The sequence below is a fragment of the Muscardinus avellanarius genome, assembly GCF_963383645.1.
Source record: "Muscardinus avellanarius genome assembly, chromosome: 11".
NCBI classification, from domain to species: domain Eukaryota; kingdom Metazoa; phylum Chordata; class Mammalia; order Rodentia; family Gliridae; genus Muscardinus; species Muscardinus avellanarius.
In genome coordinates this window covers 101272835-101300710 of record NC_137797.1, presented here as the reverse complement: position 1 = coordinate 101300710, position 27876 = coordinate 101272835, and the positions used below count along the sequence as shown (strand labels likewise).

At 47.3% G+C, this 27876-nt stretch overlaps 1 protein-coding gene across 1 annotated transcript; it reads right to left on the bottom strand.

Annotated features, from left to right (window-relative positions):
* Positions 1 to 195: 195 nt before the first annotated feature.
* Positions 196 to 27876, bottom strand: LOC308270309 (alpha-2-macroglobulin-like protein 1; the record flags this gene model as incomplete). The annotated part of the gene is given in 9 exon segments (XM_080706113.1): positions 196 to 258; positions 18530 to 18654; positions 18657 to 18743; positions 22450 to 22615; positions 22796 to 22870; positions 23776 to 23831; positions 26550 to 26726; positions 26887 to 26953; positions 27754 to 27876. Coding segments are annotated over 9 exon segments (939 nt in total).

Here is a 27876-nt window from a genome sequence, read left to right as displayed (position 1 = left end):
CCTGTTTCAAAATAAGGAATAAAAAGCAGGGCTGGGGGTGTAGCTTGGAGGTAGAATGCCCACGGGTTCTAGCCTAGTACCACCAAAAAAAAAAAAAAAAAAGTTGGATCCATTTAGATTCACCCTGAGCTGAGGGAGGAGTGTGCGGTCTCCCGGATTTTCATTTGTGGTAGGCAGATTTATATCAGGTAAAATCTAGGCTTCTAGGAACCAGTCAGACAAGAATGTGAGGGATGGGTCGGGAGGGCAGCCAAAGGACTGAAAAAGCAAAACAGGGGTATGAAAAGGTGAAAAACGTACATTGCCAAGCCGGGATGACAGGCATTGGCAGACGATGAATTGGAAAGGTCTGGCAAGGAGAATTCGTGGTTAAAAAATGAGTAAAGCATTAATCACTTCATTCAAACCTAAGATTTTGGCATGCCCGCCAAGTTTGAAGCTTCCTTGCAGAGGCTTACAAATGGATATATTGATTCCAAGATGAATCTAAAGCCAACACAAAAGTATAGGTAATTTTCAGATTGTATACTTTTTGAGCCAGGAGACGTGACTCAGGGGCTCCCGAAGGAGAGTTATTAACTGTCAGGTGTCAGCAGTACAGGCAAGGGATAAGGAATCCAGATGCCAAGAGGTATCCACATGTTTCTTCCCATCTATGGAAACTATACCTAGAAGGTACACATCCATCATGTTTCAGCCCCGTTAGAAGAGGAGCAGAATCGCCGCTCCTTCATATAGTTACAATCTGCTTCTAAGAGATTGTTTCCCAGCCCACAGTGGTGGTCCACACCTGGAATCCTGGTAGTGCTTGGGAGGCTGAGACAGGAGGATTGTAGATTGTAGTTGTGCCACCTGCCACAACTTAGCCAGACACTGTTAAAAAGTGAAAAGGGCTGGGGGTGTGGCTTGGAGGTAGACTACCTCTGGGTTCAATCTCCAGTGTGTGTGTGTGTGTGTGTATTTCGGTGCTTCCTAGGTTACCAGCTTCTAATTCTGTTTAGGGATTAAGAGAGTGATGTATAATTTCATTGAGTGCCTGTTCTAAATTTAACCTGAGAAGAGCGAGGCGTGATGGCGCACACCTAGCCCTAATCCCATTTTGGGAGGCTGAGACAGAAGAATCATGTTTCATAGACAGCCTCAGATACTCTTCAAGGGCCTCTGCAACTCAATGAACCCTTTTTCTTTTTTTCTTTTTTCTTTATTTTTTGCGGGTCTGGGGATGGAACCCAGGGGCATTCTACCTCCGAGCTACAGCCCCCTGGCCTATGTTTTATTCTTTATTTTTGAAACAAGGTCTCCCTAAATTGCAGAGGGCCTCACTAAGTAGCTGAGGCTGGCGGAGAACCTCACTAAGTAGCTGAGGCTGGCGGAGAGCCGCGATCCTCCTGTCTCAGCCTCCCGAATGCTGGGATTACAAGCGTGCCCCACCACACCCAGCTCAGTGAGACCCTTTTTCAAAATCAAGAATGGAAAATAAGGTGGGGGAGCTCAGAGGTAGAATACCCCTGGGTTCCACCCCCAGTAGGGAAAAAAAAAATAGGGCTGGAGGTGTAGCTTGAAGGTGGAATGCCTCTGGTACCTCAAAACAACATAATACATACCTATCATGGAGAATAGTATTTTGATCATAGACTAGTAGTTTATTTCCCATGTATAAAGAAGTTGTGTGCCCTGTTTTTTGTTTTTTGTGGGGTTTTTTTGTTTGTTTGTTTTTAGTAATGGGAATGGAACCCAGGAGTATTCTACCTCCGAGCTGCATTCCAGCCCTAATTTTTATTACTTATTTTGAAACAGGATCTCCTTGAGTTGCAAAGGGCCTCACTAAGTAGCTGAGGCCGTCTGCGAACTGCGATCCTCCTGTCTCAGCCTCCTGAATGCTTATGAGCGTTTACAAGCGTGGGATTACAAGCGTACAAGGGATTACAAGCGTGCACCACCATGCCCGGCCTTGTGCCCTGTATTGATAGCATTCTTTACAAGTTTCAGACTTTAATTTACACACACACACACACACACACGTGCGCATGCGCAATGCCTAGATGTATCAACAGCAAATCGAAGTTAGAGAAAAGCCTCCATCCCCAAGATAATCACTTCCGTAGACTAAATTAGCTTGAGAGGTGGCACTATAGACAAAAATCAGGAACAACAACAAAAACAAGACAAACTGTACTCCTCAGAGATTCTTCAACTGACTTTTTTTTTTTTACACCAATTGAATTTTTGCTAAACTTTCTCATTTTCATTTAAAGATTCCCCTGGAATTAGTCTTTTCTTTTTCAAACCAAACAGTCCTCCTGAATGCAGGCGGGGTTACCTCCTTACTCTGCATAACACTGCCAGCCACTGGCCTCCGCAGGTGGGAAGGAAGTGCACTGAACCTGTTTTGCAGCTGTAGCCCTCCTGCAAACCCATCTAAATAAAGAAAAGCCGGGATCTGAAAGGAAACCGAGCATTCCGCTGCAGCTAAGTAAAACAGAAAGGAAGCTAATCTACTTTTATTGCCAACTGAACAAGGAATCGACTTTCTCTCCTCGGAACCCAGCATTGTACAGTTAGTTGTGAGGATGGTTCTTACCCTTGACATGTGTGTGTTGCCACATTGTGTCTGTCTACAACCAAAGGAGTAAAGGTGTGTGGCCATGTTTTTATGCTAATATGGACCGGACACAGTAGACAAAAAAAGGAATCATAACCTCCTTCTAACACATCGCATCCAATTGTGGATGTGTGCCTCCATCCAATTCCTACCTCCTCACCGCAATCCTCTACAGCACCGTAAGGTCTAATTGGGAGGAAAAAGAATGAAGATTTAGGAGGATTTATAGCAACAGGAAAAGCCGGGCGTGGTGGCGCACACTTGTAATCCCAGCGCTTGGGAGGCTGAGCCAGGAGGATCGCACAGGTTCGAAGCCAGCCTCAGCTACTTAGGCTCTCAGTAACATAGTGAGACCCTGTTTCCAAATAAAATACAAAATAGGTCTAGGAATATAGCCCAGAGGTAGAAAAGTCCCTGGGTTCCACCCCTAGTACCACCAAAAAAAAAAAAAAAGCAATGGAAGTCTTTAACCAAGCCCCTCAGTGTTCAGTGGAGAAAATTAAAACCTAAAAGATTCACATAAGCCGGGCGTGGTGGCCCAAGCTAGTAATCCCCGCACTTGGGAGGCTGAGACAGGAAGATCTCGCGCAGATTCGAAGCCAGCCTTAGCTGGCTTAAGAGACCGTTTCCAAATAAAATAGGCCTGGGAGTGTAGCCCAGAGGTAGAAGGCCCCTGGGAAATAAAATAGGCCTGGGAGTGTAGCCCAGAGGTAGAAGGCCCCTGGGTTCCATCCCCAGTACCACCAAAATAAATAAATAAATAAATAAATAAATAAATAAATGATACACATAGGCGAGGGACATTTCAGGGTGAAGGGTTCCTACATTTCTAGCTCAGTAGAGCTTGCCCAGCATGCATGAGGCCTTCAGTTTCAAGGTGGGTAGAAGAAATAAAAGAAACAGGTAAAAGGCTGGGCGTGGTGGCGCACACTTGGAATCCCAGCGTTCAGGAAGCTGAAACCTGAGGATCACGATTCCATTCGAGGACAGCCTCAGCTACTTAGGCCCTCTGCAACTTAGTAAGACCTTGTTTCAAAATAAAGAAAAAAAAAAATAGGGCAGGGGTTGTAGCTCAGAGGTCGAATGCCCCTGGGTTCCATCCCCAGACCTGCAAAAAATTAAAAAAATAAAATAAATAAAATAAAATAGAAGAGCCAAGCACGGCGGTGCTCGCCTGGACTCCCAGTACTTGGGAGGCTGAGAGAGGAAGATACTACATTTTAGGCAAGCCTTAGCAATTAAGGGAGACCCCGTTTCAAAATAAAAAAATAAAATCAGACTAGTGGTGGAAGTCAGAAGTAGAATTCCCTTGGGTTCAATCCCCTATACCAGAAAAAGGAAGGAAGGGAGGGGGAGAGAAAGAGCGGGAGAAATAGGTAGAGAAATAAAAAGGTAGATTGAAAGACCCCCGAGTGGTCTTTCCCTTAGGAATGGAGACCCCGGAACCCAGAGATCAGTCCGAGACCACAGGATGCAATAGCATGAGGATTTTATTAAACACAGGTACCTGTGGGCGGCAGAGTCTGCACAGAGACTTGCGCGCCCCTGGTCTTTTTCAGGGGGTTTTTATAGGGGCAGCGGAAGCGGGGTTACAGAAGCAGAAAAGCATTGTTAGCCTAGATACAGAGTTGCTATTGGTCCCGGTAACTAGGGAACAAGACGACCTCGATCATGAGGTTGTTTTGGCCTTTACTTAATAGAAAATTGTATAGGACATACGGTAACGGTCTGTTCTGCCAGGAGACTGCAAGCGAGCAGTTATGCTCCCATTCTTCCTGTTTGGCAGGCTTACTGACTTTTGAAACCCTCCACAGCAGCACTCTATCTTCCAGGTTCAGATTTAGGTTAATCATGGCTTCGCTTTAGCCAAGCTGAGCTAGGGTCTTTCAAGATGAGAAAAATATAAAAGCCGGGCGTGGAGGCACCCACTTGTGATCTCAGTACTTGGGAGGCTGCGACAGGATAATCGCAGGTTTGCAGCCAGCTTTATCTACTTAGCGAGGCCCTCTGCAACTCAGTGAGACCCTGTTTCAAAATAAAGCAGAAAAAATAGGGCTGGGGGTATAGCTCAAAGGTCGAATGCCCCTGGGTTCAATCCCCAGTAAAACACACACACACACACACACACACACACACACACATCTTGTGCTAAAACCCCTCAAACCTTTCTTCCCCTAGACCTATCTCTCTCAAATTCCTAGAAAATCTTTAAATCTTCATTCACGATCTTAAACTTACTGGATATTTACTCCTGTATCACAATTACCTTGTTGTAGGGGACTTTCCAGGTTAATAATAATGGAGACCGGGATCAGCCTGAGAATCCTGAAAATGACTAGGCCTCCGTAAACCAGCTGTGCTCTTCAGACTGAAGTCATCCCTCACACACCTTTTCCCGGCCAGCCCTTACTAGAATTTCCCTTTTTAAAAAAGGGGTGGAGCCGGGCGTGGTGGCGCAGGCTTTTAACCCCAGCGCCTGGGAGGCTGAGACAGGAGGATCGCACAGGTTTAAAGCCAGCCTCAGCTACTTAGGCTCTCAGCAATTTAGTGAGAACCTGTTTCCAAATAAATTATAAAATAGGGCTGGAGTTGTAGCCCATATGTAGAAAGCCCCTTGGTTCCCCCCACAAAACCACACACACAAAAAAAAAAAAACAAAAAAACAAAAAAACCATACACAAGAAAAGCCCCCACCACCACAAAAAAAAAAAAAAAAAAAAAAAGCGGGGTGGAGCCAGGCGTGATGGCTCACACTTGTCATCCCAGCATTTGGGAGGATAAGACAGGAGGATCACAGGTTCGCAGCCAGCCTGTTACTTAGGTCCTCTACAACTTAGTTAGACCCTGTTTCAAAATAAAGAATAAAAAACAGAGCCGGGCATGGAGGCGCACGCTTGTAACCCGAGCATTCAGGATGCTGAGACGGGATGATCGCGGTTCTTGGACAACCTCAGTTACTGAGGCCCTCTGCAATTTACTGAAACCCTGTTTCAAAGTAAAGGGGAAAAATTAGGGCAGGGGGGTGTAGCTCCGAGGTCGAATGACCCTGGGTTCCATTCCCAGACCCACAAAAAAAAAAGAAAGAAAAAGAAATAAGAAATAAATAAAAATAGGGCTGGGGGTGGAGCTTGGAGGTAAAATGCCCCTTGGTTTAATCCTCAGTACCACAAAAAAAGAGGGGTGAACTCCCAAAGCACATGCCTCCCTGCCACGGGCCTCCCTCTTCCCCTCCCTCCCACATGGCCCATTTTCCCTCTGGGTATCCCCTGCGCCTCTATTGGAGGGGCTGAAAGTCCTTTCCTTCACACACCTGACACCCTGCTGGTCCTGCAGTGAGTGGCCCCCTCTCTTCGGAAGTTCCCCGCACCCTCTTCCAAAGATATCTCTTCTCCTGTGACAGTGTGATCCCCAACACAAGAAGGTGTGTGTGGAGGGGGGAGCATTTCATAATCCCTGGCAAGTAGAAAATGTCTAAATAAGAACTAGGTAGCCGGGCGTGGTGGCGCACCCTTGTAATCCCAGCGCTTGGGTTGAGGATGTAGCTTTGTCGTGCGAAAACACAGTAACTTCTGTGGGTTCTTGGCTTCCATGGCAAAAAGAATTTCAACATACTCCAGTCAGAGATAAAATCAGAGGATATATATATATATTTTGTGTGTGTGTGTGTGTGTGTGTGTGTGTGTGTGTGTTACTGGCGGTGGAACCCAGAGGCTTTCTACCTCCGGGCTATACTCCCAGACCTATTTTATATTTTATTTGGAAACAGGGTCTCACTAAGTTGCTGAGAGCCTCACTAAGTAGTTGAGGCTGGCTTCGAACCCGTGTGATCCTCCTGTCTCAGCCTCCCAAGTGTGGGGATTACAAGCGTGCACCACCACGCTCGGCTTTATATTTTACTTAGAAACAAGGTCTCACTAAGTTGCTGAGAGCATCACTAAGTGGTTGGGGCGACTTCAAACCTGTTGGGTCCTCCGGTCTCCCCTGTCTCTGCCTCCCAAGAGCTGGGATTACAAGCCTGTGCGCCACCACGCCTGACAAAAGCGGAGGTTTTAATTAGAAAAAACAAGGCCATTTGAGAGGTGGAGGGGCCTGAGCCAGAGGAAGAGCTACAGCAACAGGGCAAGCCAGGCCTGGTGGTGCACACTTGTAACCCCTGTACTTGGGAGGCTGAGACACGAGAGACACCAAGAGGATTCGAGGTTCAAGGCCAGCCTCAGCTACTTAGTGAGGTTCCCCACAACTTAGTGAGACCCTGTCTCAAAGAATAAAAAAATAAAAGCCGGGCGTGGTGGCGCACGCTTGTAATCCCAGCATTTGGGAGGCTGAGACCTGGAGGATCGCGGTTCGCGGACAGCCTCAGCTTCTTAGTGAGGCCCTCTGCAACTCAGTGAGACCCGGTTTCAAAAGAAAGAATAAAAAAAAAAAAAAAATAGGGCAGGGGGTGTAGCTCAGAGGTCGAATGCCCCTGGGTTCCATCCCCAGACCCGCCAAAAAAAAAAAAAAAAAAAAAAAGAATAAAAAAATAAGCCAGGCGTGGTGCCGCACGCTTGTAATCCCAGCATTCCAGAGGCTGAGACAGGATCATGGTTGGTGGACAGCCTCAGCTACTTAGTGAGGCCCTCTGCAACTCAGTGAGACCCGGTTTCAAAATAAAGAATAAAAAATAGGGCAGGGGGTGTAGCTCGGAGGTAGAATGCCCTCTATTCTATCCCTAGTACCGCAAAAAATAATAATAAAATAAAATAAATAAATAAAAATATAGGTCTGGGGATGTAACTCAAGAGGTAGAATGCACCTGAGTTCCATTGCCAGCACCACAAAGAAAAAACGGGGGGTGGGGGAGGTCTTCACCACTTTTTTAGTTCTTTTTTTTTTAAAGAAGTTTATTAAAGATAGAAATACAGAAAATATAAATACAGCCCCATGCCAAAATGGCATGGGGAGTGACTCAAAATGAATACACCCTTTTTAGTTCTTATATAAAACCTCCATGAGCTGGTGGGTGGAATCCCACAGAGGAGGGAGGTCTGGACTTCCTCTTAGTGCCTCTGGGTTCAATCCCCAGTACCAAAAAAATTAACACGCTGATTCAATCTAGGCTTGCTCTCAAAAGAGATACAGATATGCATGTGTGTGTGTGTGTGTATGCGCGCGTGTGTGCGTGCGTGTGTGTGTGTACGTGTGTTGTGTGTGTGCGTATGTGTGCGTGCGTGTGCGTGCGTGTGTGTGCGCATGCATGTGCGTGTGTGTGTGTGTGTGTGTGTGTGTGTGTGTGTGTATTTTGCTGGAGATTGAACTCATTCTCCTGATGAAGGAGTCGGGCGTGGTGGTGCACACTTGTAATCCCCACGCTTGGGAGGCTGAGACAGAAGGATCGCACAGGTTCAAAGCCAGCCTCAGCTATTTAGTGAGGCTCTCAGCAAATTAATGAGACCCTGTTTCCAAATAAAGTATAAAATAGGTCTGGGGTATAGCCCAGAGGTAGAAAGCCCCTGGGTTCCACCCTCAGCACCCCCCCACACACAAAAACGTGCTTCATACAAGCTAGACAAATAGTACAGACTATCATTGTTATTATCTTCTAATAACCCAATTTCTGTTATCACTAATATATCTAAAATGTTATGTTTTATTTATATCATGATTTTTTGTTTCTTTTTTTGGGAGGGAGTTACTGTGGATTGAATCCAGGCGCATTCTACTTCCAAGCTACACTCCCACCCCTATTTTTCCCCCCTTTGGTGGTACTGGGGGTGGAACCCAGAGGCTTCCTACCTCCAGACTATACTCTCAGCCCTATTTTATATTTTATTTGGAAACAGGGTCTCACTAAGTTGCTAAGAGCTTCACTAGCTGAGGCTGGATTTGAACCTGTGCAATCCTCCTGTCACAGTCTCCCAAGCACGGGGATTACAAGTGTGCGCCACCACGCCTGGCCTCTCAGCTCTAATTTTTATTCTTTATAGTGAAATAGGGTCTCATTAAGTTCTGTAGGACCTCACTAGTGGAGGCTGAACTCGAACCTGTAATCCTCCTGTCTCGGCCTCCCAAGTACTGGGATAACAAGCATGTACCACTACGCCTGGTTTATATTACAATTTTATTTTATAAGGTAGCAAGTTTATGCATTAATGAATTTATTTTTTTGAAGACTTAAAGAAGTTTATTAAAAAGATAGAAATACAGAAAATAGTTACAGCCCCATGCCAAAATGGCATGAGGGGGGAGGGTGGCCCGGGCCAACTTACCACTCTCCGCATTAATGAATTTAGCTAATGAACTTATATCATGTAAAAAGGACATCCTCTTTCTTGTGTACTAAATTTACCTTTGTTAGGTTTCATGCCTTTTGGTCTACTATTTTAATATTTAACATACAAATTTATCATCTCAAGCACTAGACTTAACCCTCTGGGGTTGTGTGCCCTCAGCCAAGAGTGAGAAGCCCCTGAGGAGAAGTCTAAAGGAGTCGGGCATAGGGGCACACACTTGTCATCCCAGCATTCGGGAGGCTGAGACAGGAGGATCGCAGTTCGCGAACAGCCTCAGCTACTTAGTGAGGCCCTTTGCAACTCAGTGAGACCCTGTGTCAAAATAAAGAATAAAAAAACAGGGCTGGGGGCCTAGCTTGGAGGTAGAATGCCCCTGGGTTCCATCCCCATACCGAAGAAAAAAAAAAAAAAAAAAAAAAAGAAGTCTAAAGGGAAAAACATCTCATAATCTACTTAGAGCTTCTACTAGAGCCTTTTGCACACTGATGAATTCAACCCTCTCAATAATCTTTTCTGCCAGTGATTAATCTTTAATTTACAGAGAGGACATTAAAGCCTGGGAAAGTTAGATAAATTGCTCGACTCAATTTATCTAACTTAATATTGTACTTAGGACATCCTGTTTCAAAATAAAAAGAGCTGGGGTGTAGCTCAGAGGTAGAATGTCCCTGGGTTCATTCCCTAGAACACACACACACACACACACACACACACACACACACACACACAGAGTTGCAAGATGACCTACAGAGACAGACCAGATGCCAAAGAGATCACTTTATTTTCTGGCCAGCTGGAGGAAGCACTGCCTACTATATATATGTTCCAGTATTGGGAATGGCCTAGGAAGATTTGAGAAAGCTATGATTATTAATATATTTCAAAAACTGGGCGAGGGGCAAATCTGTGCAAGGACTTGGTTTCTGCTTAAAATCAGGCAACTATTCCAATGTAAATTAACATAGCTAAAAGCAATTAACCAGTCAATAGGAGAGGAGAACTAGGCCTTTCCCTAAAGACAGATCTACATGATTGGATAAGTTGGCTAAGATGGTAGGAGGGGTCAACCTTCATGAAAGGAGACACTTTGCCACACCTTGCTGGGGGAGGTACCTTACAGGGTAAGGGGAGGTACCTTACAGGGACGTTCACTATGTCAGAATTACGGAAACAAGATGGAGGTCATGGGTATAAAAATTCCAGTCCATGTGCTGTATCTTGGGAGTGGTGAGTTGGCCCAGGCCACCCTCCCCCCTCATGCCATTTTGGCATGGGGCTGTAACTATTTTCTATAATTCTATCTTTTTAATAAACTTCTTTAAATCTTCAACTGTCCAAGCTATGCATATTTATTCTTAGTTTAGGACAAGAACCCGCGGTTTTTCTGGTTTTGGTCGTTTTGAGTTTTGTTATGGGTTCGGGGAAATTGTGTCCAGGACCCTCGCAGAGGTTCCCAGGGAACAGTTTCCCCACACCGTATTCTCCCCAAACCGTAACAATATATATTGCTACTTTTGTTTTCTTTTTCTTTTTCTTTTTGGGGGTCTGGGGATGGGACCCAGGGGCATTCGACCTCTGAGCTACACACCCTGCCCTATACTTTATTTTGAAACAGGGTCTCGCTGAGTTGCGGAGGCCTCACTAAGTAGCTGGGGCTGGCCACGAACCTGTGATCCTCCTGTCTAGCCTCCTAAGTACTGAGATTATAAGTGTGAGCCACCATGCCCGGCTCTTAAGGACCTTTTATACTCCTTGGCTACAAAGTTGGGGATACTAGAAAAGTCAGGTTTTCATGGTTGTAAAATCATTAAATCCTTTGAAAGACCCTGCAGCATCCTCAAGACCCTGCAGCAGGGAAGCAGATTACAGAAGCAGATAATAGCAGTTAAAATTCTTTTACATATCCAGGTTTAGTTAAGGGATGCTCTTGCCCTTGCCTAAAAGGGACATACCTCTTTACACATACACATACACACACACTTGCTCAAGGTTCATAGGGGTAGTGAGTATTGGAGTTAGAACTTAAATTCAGATCTTTCTGACTCCAGGGCAAAGTCACTACTGTACTAGTATTAGGAATGGCCTAGGAAGATTTGAGAAAGCTATGATTATTAATATATTTCAAAAATTGGGTGAGGGGCAAATCTGTGCAAGGGCTTGGTTTCTGCCTAAAAGCAGGCAACTATTCCAATGTAAATTAACCTAGCTAAAAGTAATTAACAAGTCAATAGGAGAGGAGAACCAGTCCTTTATCTAAAGATAGATCTACATGATTGGATAAGTTGGCTAAGATGGTAGGAGGGGTCGACCTTCATGATAGGAGACACCTCGGCCACACCTTGCTGGGGGGGGTACCTTACAGGGACGTTCACTAAGTCAGAGTTGTAAACAAGATGGAGGTCATGGGTATAAAAGTCCGGTCCACGTGCGATCCCTTTGGTGTATTGTCTGGTATGGAGCTGTACCTATTCTCTGTATATCTATCTTTTAATAAATTTCTTTAAATCTTCAGCAACTGCCCAAGCTATGCATATTTATTCTTGGCTTAGGACAAGAACCCGCGGTAATTTTCTGGTTTTGGTCGTTTTGGGTTTTGTTGTGGTTTGAGGGAAATTGTGTCCGGGACCCTAACAGGGGTCCCCGGGAACAGTTTCCCCACAACCATATTCTCTCAATCCATAACAACTACCTTCGTAGCATGAATACAGAGTCCTGTGAGAGACCTATTTGAAATGCTTAGGACACAATGTTTGCAGTCTGGGAGCTTGGCTTTTGCCAGGGTGAATCTCCGCAGTGCGAGGTCCCCTGTGCCTTCGTTAACTAGGGAAATCGCTCTAGGTACCAGTACACAAAGATACCGGAGAAACGGCCCAGGAAACAGTAAAGAGAAATTTCTACATGATTTCCCTAAGTTCTTTTTCTCTTCTTTCTGCTACTAAACTATGGTAAGCAAAGTAAAAGATGCCAAAGATGTCCTCTCTTGTGAAACCTGTAAACCCATGAATACATAGTTCTACCTAGGACCTCCCTCATACCTGCAGGCTGAGGCAGGAGGATCACAAGTTCAAGGCCAGCCTGGGAACTTAGCAGGACCCTGTCTAAAAGTAAAAAATAAAAAGAGCTGGGGGTATGGGGGTGGGGTAGACTGCCCCAGGGCCCAATCCCCAGTATCTCCCCCTCCCAAAAAAGATTAGGCTTTACACTTTTATTCACCTTTATAGAAAGTGATAAATTATGGGGAAGAAACCTGAGCTGGGCATGGTGATGCACACTTGTAATTCCAGCATTTGGGAGGCTGAGACAGGAGGATCATGGTTCAAGGACAGCCTCAGCTACTTAGTGAGGCCCTTTGCAACTCAGTGAGACCCTGTTTCGAAATAAAGAATAAAAAATAGGGCTGGGAGTGTAGCTCAGAGGTAGAAAGTCTCTGGGTTCCATCCGCAGTACTGCAAAAAACAAAAACAAAATAAAAAGGGGCTGGGACATAGATTGGAGGTAGAACTCCCTGTGGGTTCAATCTCCAGTGCCAAACCCATGTACACACAAAAAAGCTGGGCGTCGTGGTGCACACCAGTCATCCCAGTTCTTGGGAGGCTGAGACAGGAGGATCAAAAGTTTGAGGACAGCGTCAGCAACCTAGTGAAGCCTGTTAAGTTGGGTCCTGCACTCATGTGACTTTGTGTCACATGACCTCTGCAGGGCAAGGGAGGGGCTGAAACCCCCGCGAGAATTGGGCGTTCCCGCGAGTAAACCCTCATCTCGCGAGATGCATGCCTTTAAAAGGAGAGCCCGCGTCCTCTAGCTTCGGACAGGCGCGCGGGCCCCACGGTGCCTCGCCCTGATCCCCGGGAGAGCCGTGCCATTAAAACTTTACATGCCACGTGTACCGGACCTCTCTCGTGTTTTTCACACTCCGCCGTACTCACTTATTTTTATTTTACTCGCATTTAATTTTTTATTTTACTTATCATTTGGTGCCGAACCGGGAGAACTCTTGGGTCCCTCCCCATTTTTTTTTTTTTTCTGTTTTCTCTTTTTATTTTTACTCTCTTTTTGAGCCCTGGACTCTCCGACCCGCCAGCAGCTGACTGTGAGGTCCCACACCAGCGCTCCGCTTGCAGGCGTTGCTCCCGCCACTGCCGCTTGGACCTCCTAAAACCGCCGTTCCCACCCGCCCACGCCGCCCGCCGCTGGAATGGGACCGCGCCGCCCGCGGACTGCGCCACACCGCGCGCCTATGTCTTCTCCGCGCCTGGCGTTGCTTAGACCCGCCTGCCGGGGCTGCCTGCCTCCTCCATCTAGGTGGCCGCCACTCTGCTAAACAGCCCCCAGCCCGCCAAGTCCAGCCCGCGCTCCAGCTGGTTCCTCCACTCGGACTCGCGCCCTGGCGCCCTTCACCCTGTGCCTGCCCACCCCTGCTGCCTGGGCCTGGCCATTCCGGTAAGCAGCCACATGGAATTACTGGGGGGGGGGGGTCGTCAGCTTTGGCCCGCCATCTTGGACACGTGGAATCACTGGGGGGCCGCCATCTTGGCCCCACCATCTTTAACCCCTCCCACCTCATGGCCTCACTGGAGGCCTCGCCATCCTTAACCCCTCCCACCTCATGGCCTCACTGGAGGCCTCGCCATCCTTAACCCCTCCCACCTCATGGCCTCACTGGAGGCCTCGCCATCCTTAACCCCTCCCACCTCATGGCCTCACTGGAGGCCTCGCCATCCTTAACCCCTCCCACCTCATGGCCTCAGTGGAGGCCTCGCCATCTTTAATCCCTCCCACTTTCCACTCCTAACCAATCCTAGGAGTCGGTGGCCATCTTTCCGGCCCGAGCCAGGCAGCTTGGCACTTGCTCTGCCTGCCAACCGCCTGCGCGGGCCAGGACCTCTGCCTGCCGCTTGGACCTCCTAAAGCACTGTTCCAGCTTGGTTCTCCGGTCACCGCCGGGACCTCTGGCCGGTTTGCCCCACCCTCCCCGAGCCAGGCTCACTGGCGGTGCTCCTCGGGGCCCAGCCTCAGCGTCTGGCGTGTGCCTGGAAGCCATTTTGTCTCCACGCCGCGGGCCCGGCAAGCCATGCCGCCTGCGCACCCCCACTGATCCCACCTGCGCCAGCCGCCAGTGCCATCCACACCAGCCACCGGCATCCACGCGCCCCAGCTCCACCATGCTCCCAGCAGCTTCTCAGCGCTTCTGTCGCAGCCAGCGCTGGCTGGCAACACTTCACTCCGGTAAACTGCCTCCTTCCCTTGGTTAGCGGGTTCCGGACTTGGGTCTTCCGGTCCACTGGGACCCAAAAATCCAAGCGCTTGGTGACCCATTGTCCCCCGGTCCACTGGGACCACGCTGCGGATGACCAGGTCATCCTCCGGTTTTGAGAAGGAATGAAGACGTTCTTCCCTATCTCTTAACCTCTGCTTCCGAACGATTGAGCAGGGAAATCGGGGACGCCCATTTCCTGTTCTTCGTTTCCGCCCGCGAACCAATTATGGGGAGTCGAACCTTTATACTAGCAGATGCCCTGAGAGCCTGTCTGCCTTGATACGAGTTGGGAAATAGGTTGCGGTGGCCCAGGAATAGTTAGGAACTTTTATAAGCGGTCTGGTATCCCTCCAAATGCTCTCCCCCATCAGCTTCCATTTATTTTCCTGCCAGCTGCCATTTTGTGATGGCGCATAGTCACTGCCTGGTGATGTCACAGTCACCATCTTGGCCTGCGCCAGACTGCAATTTTGCTGGGTGGCCCGCTCAGGCGCTCCCTAGGTGCTGCGGGAAACGACAGGCCGGGGCTGGGGCGACACTCTCTGTCTGCCCGTGCGGAGTCCGCGTTGCCATTCTTGCTAGACACCCGTCTTGGGACGTGCTCTTTGTGAGTATAGGTCCGTCGCAGCTGACAGAACCTTAACATGGCATCTAAGTTTTAATTCCAGAGAGAAACAGGTGGAGATGGAGCGTACACTCTTGACTTTGCCAAAAAGCAGATCCCTGGTAGCTGCCCTTTGGCTGGTGGTGGCGGCTCAGCCCTCTGGAGCGCCACCTAGGTGTGGAGGACTGCAACAACAACTACCTCCAGGAGCCTGCCTCAAGTGGGGCAAAGCCACGCCTACCAATCAGACTGCTCGGCGTGTGGCCAGGAGGGCCACTGGAACAATGCCCTTGGAAAAGGGTGAGCCCCAGGTGCCTCAACACAGGGGGAGCACCTTTCCAGACCAGGCCCCGCCGCTGGCCCTACTCAGCCTGGCTGAAGACTGACGGCTCCTGGATCCCTCAACCTCCATCCTCTTTGCCAGCTCAGGGTAGCTCTCCAGGTACTGAGTAAACCAGTCTCCTTTTTGGTCGCCTGCTCAATCTCATGATTTGTTTTTTTCTTTAATAGCCCTTGCCTGTTCAAGCCTCCTCAAGCGCACATCACTAAGCTGTCCAGGGTAACCTCCAATTCGCACTGCAGCTATGCACCCACCTGCACCCCCTTCTGGGGGACTGGACTCCCAACTCCTCCCGGCCTGGGGCCCCTGACGACGCCCCTTGACAGCAGGAAGAAGCTAGAGGGTCCAACGTCATCCATTATCCCTACCATCAAAAGGCCGGAATGTTAAGTTGGGTCCTGCACTCATGTGACTTTGTGTCACATGACCTCTGCAGGGCAAGGGAGGGGCTGAAACCCCCGCGAGAATTGGGCGTTCCCGCGAGTAAACCCTCATCTCGCGAGATGCATGCCTTTAAAAGGAGAGCCCGCGTCCTCTAGCTTCGGACAGGCGCGCGGGCCCCACGGTGCCTCGCCCTGATCCCCGGGAGAGCCGTGCCATTAAAACTTTACATGCCACGTGTACCGGACCTCTCTCGTGTTTTTCACACTCCGCCGTACTCACTTATTTTTATTTTACTCGCATTTAATTTTTTATTTTACTTATCAAAGCCTTGTTTCAGAACAAAAAAATTAAGCCGGGCTTAATGAGGCATGCCTGTAACCCCAGTAATTGGGAGGCTGAGACAGGAGGGTCACGGTTTCAAGAATACCCTCAGCAATGGAGAGAGACTCTTAACAACCCAGCAAAACCATGTTTGAAAATAAAAAATTAAGCCGGGCATGGTGGCGCACGCTTGTAATCCCAGCATTCGGGAGGCTGGCACCGGAGGATCACAGTTCACTGTCCTCGAACGCAATCCTTCTGTCTCAGCCTCCCAAGTATTGGGATGACAAGCGAGTGTCCCCTATGCCTGGCTTCTGTATTCCAAGTTTAATCCAAATTGTAGCTTGTGTTTTTATGGCCAAATAAGATACCATTGTAGAGATATGACGCATTCTTTTTTTTTTTTTTTTTTTTTGGCGATACTGGGGTTGGAACCCAGGGGCATTCTATCTTCAAGCTCCACCCCCAGCCCTATTTTTTATTCTTTATTTTGAAACAGGGTCTCACTGAGTTGCAAAGGGCCTCACTAAGTAGCTGAGGCTGTCTGCGAACCCAGATTCTCCTGTCCCAGCCTCCGGAATGCTGGGATGACAAGCCTGCGCCGCCACACCTGGCTTGGGAAGGGGTTTTGATGAAGAGACACACAGGGCTGTGGGTTGCTGGTAATCTATTTTTATTTTATTTTATTTTAAATTTAATTTATTCATTTATTTTTGTGGTACTAGGGTTCCTGGAAACCCTTCTATCTCCAGGCTACACTCCCAGATCTACTTTTTATATTTTTATTTGGAAACAGGGTCTCTTAAAGCCAGGGAGGCTGGCTTCGAACCTGTGCGATCCTCCTGTTTCCGCCTCCCAAGCGCGGGGATGACAAGCGTGCGCCACCACGCCAGGCGGGTAATCTATTTTTAGATCTGAGGAGTGGCTCTGAAATGTTCTCTGATACTAACATAAATGGGTGTTTTGCTTTCTTCTTTCACTCTGAGAGCCAGAGCGAGCAGCTGCTAGGAGTGCTGCCTTGTAGCTCCTCTGGCATTCAGTAAAGGCTGTTCGCCAGGCCTTGACATTTGTGCGGTCATAGCAGGAAGAGACTGAGCAAATAGCTGCATCCATCGCATTCCTGAGTTTTAAGATTTACTTTTGTGGTTCATAAGGTATTTGCCCTAAGGGCTTATAAAGTATTATCCCCCTATTTCCTAAGGGAAATAGACTTTCACAAAGTTAACAGGAGAATTCAGAGGATCACATATACAAATTAACTTATAGAATTACCTTTGTAGTCTAAAAGTAAAACAAGTCTCAAAATAAAAATTGGATGTGTGTGTCACATGTATTTTCAAGCTGACAACTAAAACCTGTCATCATGAATTACAAAACATGGAATAGCTGGCATATTATGAAAATTGACATTATTATTACCATTATTATTATTATTTTATTATTATTATTATTTTGCGTTCTGGGGATAGAACCCAGGAGTATTTGACCTCCAAGCTACACCCCTGCCTTATTTTGTATTTTTATTTTGAAACAGGGTCTCACTGAGTTGCAGGGGGCCTCACTAAGTAGCTGAGGCTGACTGCGAACCGCGATCCTCCTGTCTCAGCCTCCCGAATGCTGGGATGACAAGCGTGCGCCACCACGCTCGGCGCTGATGTGATTCTCTGAGAAGTTTTGGTCAACAGGTTTAAAGAAGCCAAATTCTTTAGCTTTTGTTAAAGGATGATCATTACCTTTAAATAGAGAGTGGTATCCAAGGAAATATGCAAAGAACCAGATGCACAGATTTTCTTTCAAACTTTATTTTTAAAGCCTGTTCTCAAAGTCCCAAGTCTAATATTCCTAGATTTAACCCGCAGAAGATATTCTTACCTTCCCTGAACCATCTTCTACCACCATCCCCTCTCGGGAAAGGCCCCCAAAATTGAAGGGACCCCTGGCATCAGTCTAGTCTCTTCCCAGTGAGGTGGGGCGGAGCCACCGATTCATGCCTGCCAGTCAGGGGCTTTTCTACCTCTGGGCTATGCTCCGAGACCTATTTTATACTTTAATTGGAAACAGGCTCTCACTGAGTTGCAAAGGGCCCAAGTAGCTGAGGCTGTCTTCAAACCGCTAACCTCCAGTCTCAGCCTCCCGAACGCTGGGATTACAAGCGGTGCCTACCACGCTCGGATGAATTGTCTCTTTAGAAGTAATTTACCAGCCGGGTGTGGTGGCGCACGCTTCTAATCCCAGAGTTCGGGAGGCTGAGACCGGAGGATCACGGTTCACGGACAGCCTCAGCTACTTAGTGAGGCCCTCTGCAACTCAGTGAGATCCGGTTTCAAAATAAAGAATAAAAAATAGGGCAGGGGTGTAGCTCAGAGGTTGAATGCCCCTGGATTCCATCCCCAGACCCGTAAAAAAAAAAAGTTAATTAATTAATTTAAAAAATAAGGCTTGGGGGTATAGCTTGGAGGTACAATACCTCTGGGTTCCGTCCCTGGTACCACAAAAAATAATAATAATAATAATCGGGTTGGGGTGTAGCCCAGAGGTAGAATGCCCCTGGGTTCAAGATCCCCAGCACCAACAAAATAATAAAATAAAAAACAAATAAAAATAAAATAAGTAAAACAGGGCTTTACTAAGTTGCTGAGAGTCTCATGAAATTGCAGACGAATCTGTGAACCTCCTATCCCATGTTTTCTCTGCCTCCACACACAGGATCTAAGCCTTCTTGGCGACAGGCGGCGAGCCGGCTGCTTACCTGAGTGGAGGAGAAGGCCCGGTATGCATTCCATTGCTTGGCCAGCCATGCCGCTATGCCAGTGGCCCTGGCCCTCTCCTCCTGCGTCAGGCTGGCCTGGAGGAGGTGCGCCAGGAGCACGTAGGCGTGAGCTCCACGTCCAGAGCCTGAGGCTCCGACCTGGGGCTGGCATCTGGTGACACCGCAGGCTTCCCGCTCCAGTGAATGGATTCGCCTATGGAGGAGAAAGACGCCCATAGAAAGTTGGAAGGAGAACATTTTCCCACTGCTGTTCTGTAAAATATAGCATTTTCGCATTTATTTATTTATTTATTTATTTATTTATTTATTTATTGTGGTGCTGGGGATGGAACCCAGGGCCTTTTCTATCTCCCGGCTATACTCCCAGATTTTATATTTTATTTGGAAACAGGGTCTCACTAAGTTGCTGAGAGCCTCACTAAGTAGCTGAGGCTGACTTCGAAGTTGTGCGATCCTCCTGTCTCAGCCTCCCAAGCGTTGGGATTACAAGTTTGCGCCACCACGCCCCAGTGAAAAATAAAGAATAAAAAATAGGGCTGGGTGTAGCTGGAGGTAGAATGCCGCTGGGTTCCATCCCCAGTACCACAAATAAAAACAAACAAAACAGAGTAGCAACCAAGAATTCATGGAATCCCAGCATTTGGGAGGTGGAGACAGGAGGATCACAGTTCAGGGACAGCCTTAGCTACTTAGTGAGGCCCTTTGCAACTCAGTGAGACCTGGTTTCAAAGTAAAGAATAAAAAGATAGGACTGGGGGAGTAGCTCGGAGGTAGAATGCCCCTGAGTTCTATCCACAGTACCGCCAAAAAAAAAAAAAAAAAAAAAAAAAAAGAATTCATCATGGGTAGAAAAGAGTACTCAGAATCAGCTGCTGAACTGGCCATGAGGCAAAAATGGAGTTGCTGTGTGTGTGTGTGTGTGTGTGTGTGTGTGTGTGTGTGTGTGTGTATGTGTGTGTGTGTGTGTGTGTGTACTCGTACATAATTCCCTAAAGTAAAACTAGAACACAGATAATTATTCCTGCCTCCAAAAGTGACATAAACAACCCCCTTGTTAATTTTTAGGTTCCAATACTAATGGAAATAGGAAAGTAAATTGCCTTCAGCCCTGTTTTTTATTCTGTATTTTGTATAGAATAAAGGTCTCAGTAAATTGCTGAGGCTGCCTGCGAACCTTCTGTCTCAGCCTCCCAAAATACTGGGATTACATGCATACACCACCACACCTGGCTAGTAAAAATCTTTCATGAGCCAGGCACAGTGGTGCACATTTGTAATCCCAGCATTCAGGAGACTGAGGATCACGGTTCACGGACAGCCTCAGCTACTTAGCAAGGCCCTCAGCAACTTAGTGAGATCCTGCTTCAAAATAAAGAATTAAAAATAGGGCCGGGCGTGGTGGCACACGCTTGTAATCCCTGCGCTTGGGAGGTGGAGACAAGAGGATCGCGCTGGCTCGAAGCTAGCTTCGCTGGCTTAAGAGACCCTGTTTCCAAATAAAAATATAAAATAGGTCTGGGAGTGTAGCCCAGAGGTAGAAGGGTTTCCAGGAACCCCAGTAGGTGTGGGTGGTTATAGGGCTGGGTGTGTAACTCGGAGGTCGAATGCCCCTGGTTCCATCCCCAGTACTGCATAAATTAAATAAATAAATAAATAATAAGTAAATAAATACATAAATAAAAGAAAGCCGGGCATGGTGGCACACGCTTGTAATCCCCGCGCTTGGGAGGCTAAGACAGGAGGATCGCACGGGTTCGAAGCCAGCCTCAGCTATTGAGTGAGGCTCTCAGCAACTTAGTGAGACCCTGTTTCCAAATAAAATATAAAAAAGGTCTGGGAGTATAGCCCGGAGGTAGAAAGCCTCTGGGTTCTACCCCCAGTACCACCAAAAAATAAAAAATTAAAATTAAAAAATTAAAAAATAAAAAATAAAAGGAAGAAAAAAGAAAGAAAATGAGAAAAGTGGAAATTAGAAGTCTAATCACAGAGGAGTTGAAAGATAATGAATAGTTCCCAGGAAATAATCTCATTGGAAGAACCACAGAAGACAAATGAGCCTGTAAAGGAAGATAATAGAAAAGAGACCATCACAATTAATCAGCGTGGTCCACTCACTGTCTGGAACGCTCTGGCCCTGGCTAGAGCTGTGCACACACAAGCCCGAAACCTACACTGAGCTCCTACGGGAGGACAACATCGCTGTCTGTCATGAAAAGGGAAGCTGAGAACCGGGTGTGGTGGTGCACGCTTGTGGTCCTGGCACTTGGGAGGCTGAGACAGGATTATGTAAGGTTCAAAGTCAGCCTCAGCAATTTATTTTTTATTTTAATTTTTTTAGTACCGGAGATGGAACCCAGGGGTATTCTACCTCCGAGCTACACCCCAGCCCTATTTTTTATTCTTTATTTTGAAACAGGGTCTCATTGAGTTGCAAAGGGGCCTCACTAAGTAGCTGAGTAAGTAGCTGAGGCTGGCATGAACCGTAATCCTCCTGTCTCAGCCTCCGGAATGCTGGGATTACAAGTGTGCGCCACCACGCCCAGCTTGCCTCAGCAATTTATTGAGGCTCTCCGCAACTTAATGACACTGTTTCCAAAGAATAAAATAAAAAGGGCTGAAAATGTAGCTTCTTTTTTTTTGTGTGTGTGGTACTGGGGATGGCACTCAGGGGCATTCTACTGCCGAGCTACACTCCCAGCCATATTTTTTATTCTTTATTTTGAAACAGGGTCTCACTGAGTTGTAGAAGGCCTCACAAAGTGGCAGAGGCTGTCGGCAAACCTGGATCCTTCTGTCTCAGCTTCCCGAATGCTGGGATTACAAGCGTGAGCCACCACGCCCAGCATTTATTCTTTATCTTGAAACAGGGTCTCAATGGGTTGCAAAGGGCCTCACTAAGTAGCTGAGGCTTGTAGGTGAACCGTGATCCTCCCGTCTCAGCCTCTCAAATGCTGAGATTACAAGCGTGCACCACCGTGCCTGGCTCAAATATCATTCTAAACACATGCAAAGTTATCGTATACCAAAGAATTTGCAAAAATCTCCAGTGTTCTGACTCTGCAATGACTGTCAGTACAACTTCCTACTCACTTCTTCCAGGTAGTCTCTCCTTGTGTGGAAGTGTAACAGTGCTGGGCGTGGTGGCACACACTTGTAATCCCAGTACTTGGGAGGCTGAGACAGGAGAATCCAAGATTAGCCATCAGCTTCAGCAACTTAGTGAGACCCTGTTTCTAAATAAAAAATAAAATAGGGCTGGGTGTGTAGCTCAGAGGTAGAATGTCCCTGAGTTCAATCCCCTAGCACTACCAAAAATTTAAAGTGGCCAGGTGTGGTGGCACACGCTTGTCATCCCAGCACTTGGGAGTCTGAGACAGGAGGATCACAGATTTGCAGCCAGCCTCAGCTACTTAGTGAGGCCCTCTGCCACTCAGTGAGATTTCAAAATAAAGAATAAAAAATAGGAAGCCGGGCGTGGTGGCGCACGCTTGTAATCCCAGCATTCGGGAAGCCGAAAGCAGAGGATCATGGTTCGCAGACAGCCTCAGCTACTCAGTGAGGCCCTCCGCAACTTAGTGAGACCCTGTTTCAAAATAAAGAATAAAAAATAGGGCAGGGGATGTGGCTCGGAGGTCAAATGCCCCTGGGTTCCATCACCAGACCCGCAAAAAATAAAAAATAAAAAAATAAAAAATAGGGCTGTGGATGTAACTTAGAGGTAGAATGCCACAGGGTTCAATCCCCAGGACCAAAACCAAAACCAAACGCAGACGGTGTGTGGGACAGACAAAGAGAACACATAACTTGTAACATACTGTCACAATCCCAAAGAGGGACAGACAAAGAGGACACATAACTTGTAACATACTGTCACAATCCCAAAGAAGTCTGTGGCCAACTCACCCAGATGACAGCCTGTCGATCTAACTTTCTGAGGAGGGTGCTCCCGATCTCCGTTTCTCCAGCCAGCGAGAAGGTATAAACTAGCAGGGCCTGTGTGCAGAGGCTGCTGGTGGAGGAGTCAGAATTCCAGAGACACCGCAGACCCTGGCTCGCCACTGGGTCCTGTAAAGTGAAGCCGAAGATCTGAAGTCAGGCAGTGTTCATTCTTCATGAAATGGGAAGTCGTAAGGAAATCGTCATAACCTCCCAGACCTTAAAGGGCTGCGTAGGGACAGAGGGGTGAGTGCCTCTAGGAACGGGGAGGCCGAGAGAAAGATAAAGAGGAGGGGCTAGAAGACACACCGCTCTCGTCTTTCCCATCTCCAGCAACGCTGCTGTGATGTACGCTGTCAAGGAGACCTCGTCCTCAACACCACCCTAGACGGAGGGAGAAGCACGGTACGGCAGAGAGCAGCAGCTGGGGACTGCAGGAATCTTCTGCAAGTTTCAAGAAAGCATCCCCTCTGAAAGGATTGAATGGATGAATGGGGGGGGGGAGGTAGTGGGGGTTGAACCCAGTGGCATTCTACCTGAAAGCTAAACCCCCAGTCTTATTTTATTCCTTATTTTAAAACTGAGGCCTTCATTAAGTTGTTGAGGCTGGCAATCAAATTGATTGCCAAATTGATTGCCAAATTGATTGCCAATTGAGATTGCTCAAATCTGCAATCCTCCTGTCTAAGCCTCCCAAGTAATGGGATTACAGGCATGTGCCACCATACCAGGATCCTCAGGTTTTATGTTTCATTCTGAGACATTCATTCTCCCTATGTTGCCCAGGATGGCCCTGAGTCTGCGATCCTGCCTCAGCCCCCTGAAAAGCTGGGATTACAGGTTTGGGCCACCTTGCACAACTGGATGAATTTTTTTTTATTGTCCCTTTCTGCAATCTTTCCTTCTTCCTGTTCTCTCTCTCTCTCTCTCTCCCTCTCTCTCTCTCTTTCTTTCTTTTTTTTTCTTTCTTTTCTTTTCTTTCCTTCTTTTTTTTTTTTTTTTTTTTTTTTTTTGCGGTACTGGGGATGAAACCCAGGGGCTTTCTACCTCCAAGCTACACCCCCAGCCTTAATTTTTTATTCTTTATTTGAAAACAGGGTCTCACTGAGTTGCAGAGGGCCTCACCAAGTAGCTGAGGCTGTCCGCAAACCGTGATCCTCCTCTCTCAACCTTCCAAATGCTGGTATTACAAGGGTGCGCCACCACGCCCGGCTTTCTGCAAGCTTTCTGTAGCTCCAACTCTCTAAAATACACAAAGAGGGGAGACTGAACTGGACTCCAGTAACTACACAACCGTAAGCACTAATCTGCAGGAGGTAGCAGGAGGTTTTTGGCACAGGGGACTCTTAGGAATTATAAGAAAGAGAGTCAGAGGGATTCAAGGTTTAAAAGGCGGAGAAGAATGAAGAACAAGCCTTCAGCATCACTTAGCCTGACCATCCTGGAACAGAACTTCCCTTGAGAAGCACCGGGCTGGCTCCTTGTCCAGGAGCAAGACTGCCCCTGCTAGCCGGGCGTGGTGGCGCACGCTTGTAATCCCCGCGCTTGGGAGGCGGAGACAGGAGGATCGCGCGGGTTCGAAGCCAGCCGCGCGCTGGCTTAGGAGACCCTGTTTCCAAATAAAAATGTAAAAATAGGTCTGGGAGTATAGCCCGGAGGTAGAAGGGCTTCCAGGAACCCCAGTACCACAAAAAAAAAAAAAAAAAAAAAACACCTAAAAAATAGGGCTGGGGGTATACCTCGGAGGTAGAATGTCCCTGGGTTCCATCCCAGGCAGCAAAAACAAAAAAAACAAAAAAAACAAAAACACCACTGCCCCTGCTGAGCACCTTTCCCAAAAGATTTTAGCAAGCCTTAATCTAAACCATTATGCTCATTCTATAGATAAGAAAACAAACACTTAAAAAGATTAAGTAGCTTGTCCAAGGCGATACCAGCAACACTGGTATTTGCAGCCAGGAGTCTGCCGGGGCCCTGTGCCAAACCACTAAACTTGCTGACACAAGTGATGGGCTCCGTAATGGCCTGGCTGGCTCTGGAAGAAAGGAGGACATATTGCTTGGACTGTGTAGTCAAGCTGTGTCTTGTATCTCCAGGTACATTTTATTTTATTTTATTTATTTATTTTTGTGTGTGGTACTGGGTGTGGAACCCAGTGGCTTTCTACCTCCGGGCTATACTCCCAGACCTTTTTTATATTTTATTTGGAAACGGGGTCTCACTAAGTTGCTGAGAGCCTCACTAAGTGGCTGAGGCTGGCTTCGAACCCATGCGATCCTCCTGTCTCAGCCTCCCAAGTGCGGGGATTACAAGCGTGCGCCACCACGCCTGGCTATTTTATTTTATTTTATTTTATTTTATTGTGATACTGGAAATTGAACCCAGGAACATTCTACCACCAAGCTACATCCTAGCCCTATTTTTTTGTTGTTGTTGTTTTTCTTTATTTTTTAATCTTTAAAATTTATTTTATTTATTTATTTTTTTTGCGGGTCTGGGGATAAAACCCAGGGGTATTTGACCTCTGAGCTACTCCCCCTGCCCTATTTTTTATTCTTTATTTTTAAACCGGGTCTCACTGAGTTGCAGAGGGCCTCACTAAGCAGCTGAGGCTGTCCCTCCAGGTCTCAACCTCCCGAATGCTGGGATTACAAGCATGCACCACCAAGCCCGGCTGTTGTTCTTTATTTTGAAGCAGGGTCTCATTAAGTTGCAGAGGGCCTCACTAAGTAGCTGAGGCTGGCTGTGAACCTGTATCCTCCTGTCTCAGCTTCCCAAGTACGGAGATTAGAAGCGTGCGCCACCACACCCGGCTTCCAGGTACATTTTGCACAGTGTGTTACAGTTTGGATCTTAATTGTCCCCCAAAGACTCATGTGTCAAAGGCCTGGGAGGTAGTGAAATCTTCAGGAGGCGGAACCTGTTGGAGGATTTTAGGTTATTGATTGGGGGTGTGCCGTTGAAGGGGATATTGAAACCCAGACATCCCATCTTCCTTCCTTCCTTCCTTCCTGCCTGCCTGCCTTCCTTCCTTCCTTCCTTCTTTCTTTTCTTTTCCTTTCTTTTTTTTTTTTTTTTTTTGGTGGTACTAGGGATTGAACCCAGGGGCATTCTACCTCCAAGCTATACCCCAACCCTATGGGGTTTTTTTCTTTATTTTTTGCTTACTTACTTACTTATTATTTATTTATTTATTTATTTATTTATTTATTTATTGGTGGTACTGGGGTTCCTAGAAACCCTTCTACCTCTGGGCTACACTCCCAGACCTACTTTATATCTTTACTTGGAAACAAGGTCTCTTAAGATAGCGAGGTTGGCTTCGAACCTGCGCGATCCTCCTGTCTCCGCCTCCCAAGCACGGGGATTACAAGCGTGCGCCACCACGCCCGATTTTTATTCTTTATTTTGAAACAGGGTCTCACTAAGTTACAGAGAGCCTCACTAAGTAGCTGAGGTGGCCGCACAAACCTATAATTCTCCTGTCTCAGCCTCCCAAGTCCTGGTGAATACAAGCATGTGCCATCATGCCCAGCTCACTTGCTTGCTTGCTTTTTTTATTAATGTGGTACTGGATATTTAACCCAGGGACATTCTATCTCTGAGCCACATACCCACTGACCCTATTTTATTCTTTTATTTTTTGGTACTGAACCCAGGGGCATTCTACCTCCGAACTACACTCCCAGTCCTAATTATTTTTTTATTCTTTTATTTTGTAAACAGGGTCTCACTAAGTGGCTGAGGCTAAGCCACAAACCTGCAATCTTCTTGTCTCAGCCTCCCAAGTGCTGGGGTTACAAGCGCGCGCCACCATGCCCGGCTCTATTTTATCCTTTTATTTTGAAACAGGATCTCACTAAATTGATGAGGGCCCTGCTGAATTGCTGAAGCTAGCCTCGAACCTGCGATCCTCCTGTGTCAGCCTCCCAAGGAGTAGGCTCCCCAAGCCTTTCAAGGATGTGGGACACCCCTCAGGAGCTAGAACCTCCCTAGATTTTATCAATCTATCATATGCGCCGTTGAGGAGAATACCCAAGAAAGAAAGACTGAACTGACTCACCAATCTCCAGGAAACCCACTGCCCGAGCTCTGATCTCCTCGCTCAACAGCCCTGCCTTCTCCAGGTACCGCAGGACATAGTTGATTGGAGCAAACGGGACCGTGTCCTGCTCCCCACAGCCGCTGGGCATCTGCACCAGGCTGTCCAGGTTCTGCAGGGCGGTGCCCAGAATGTCCCCTGGGCTCCAAGAGGAGAGAGGAAGGAGAAGGCAGAGAGAAGAAACCCGTAGGCGTCCTTATCATTCGCCCGACAAATACATATTAGCTATCATTTAGTGAGCACCTACTGTGTGCCCCGCAGAAGCAAAAATAAGCCAAACATACTTTTCTGGGCTTACTCAGAGCAGTAACAGAAGCCTTGGTTGACCCAGGTATGGCATCCTCAGGGAACTCCAGGGACGGAGTCTAAAACCACCTTTCCTGCAAGGGGCAGAGAAAAGGGTGACATTATCCATGTTGGAAATTATGTGGGGTCCCAAACCTAAGTGATAGAAAAATGTTCTATAAGCTTGGGTTTTCTGTATCCTGTATTGTTTGTGCAATAGAAGCAGATTTTTTTTTTTTTTTTTTTTTTGGTGGCACTGGAGGATTGAACCCAGGGGCATTCTACCTCTGAGCTATACCCCCAGCCCTATTTTTTTTTATTCTTTCTCTCTCTCTCTCTCTCTCTCTCTCTCTCTCTCTCTCTCTCTCTCTCTCTCTTTTATTTGCAGTACTGAGTTTAGAACACAGGGTATTATACCTCCAAACTACACCCCCAGCCCTATTTTTTATTGTTTATTTTGAAACAGGGTCTCACTAAGTTGCAGAGGGCCTCACTAAGTAACTGAGGCTGTCTGTGAACCACGATCCTCCTGTCTCAGCCTCCTAAATGCTGGGATTACAGCATGCACCACCACGCCTGGCTTAATTCTTTATTTTGAAACTGGGTCCCACTAAGTTGCAGAGAGCCTCACTAAGTGAGGCCGCGAAACTGTGATCCTCATATCTCAGCCTCCCAAGTACTGGGAATACAAGTGTGTCACCACAACCAGCTGTGGGCAGATATTTTAAAACTTAATCATAGTGATGTTGAGTAAAATTAAAATCCGAAGAGTGGTGCACGCGCTGTACATTTCCATTGGCCCCAGGAGGGATGGCACTCCTAGACCCTCCTACCTTTTGCCTATGAAAAACCCCTGTTGCCTCTAAGGACTCCCTGCCACCCCTCTCTGAGAGCGCCCACCTTTGGGGCATAGCAAGGAGCTGTGTGTCTTCTCCACCAGGACTCCCTCGGGCTGCCAAGAAGAGAGACGAGAGCCGGTAAAAATGGTGAAGATGGCTGTCAT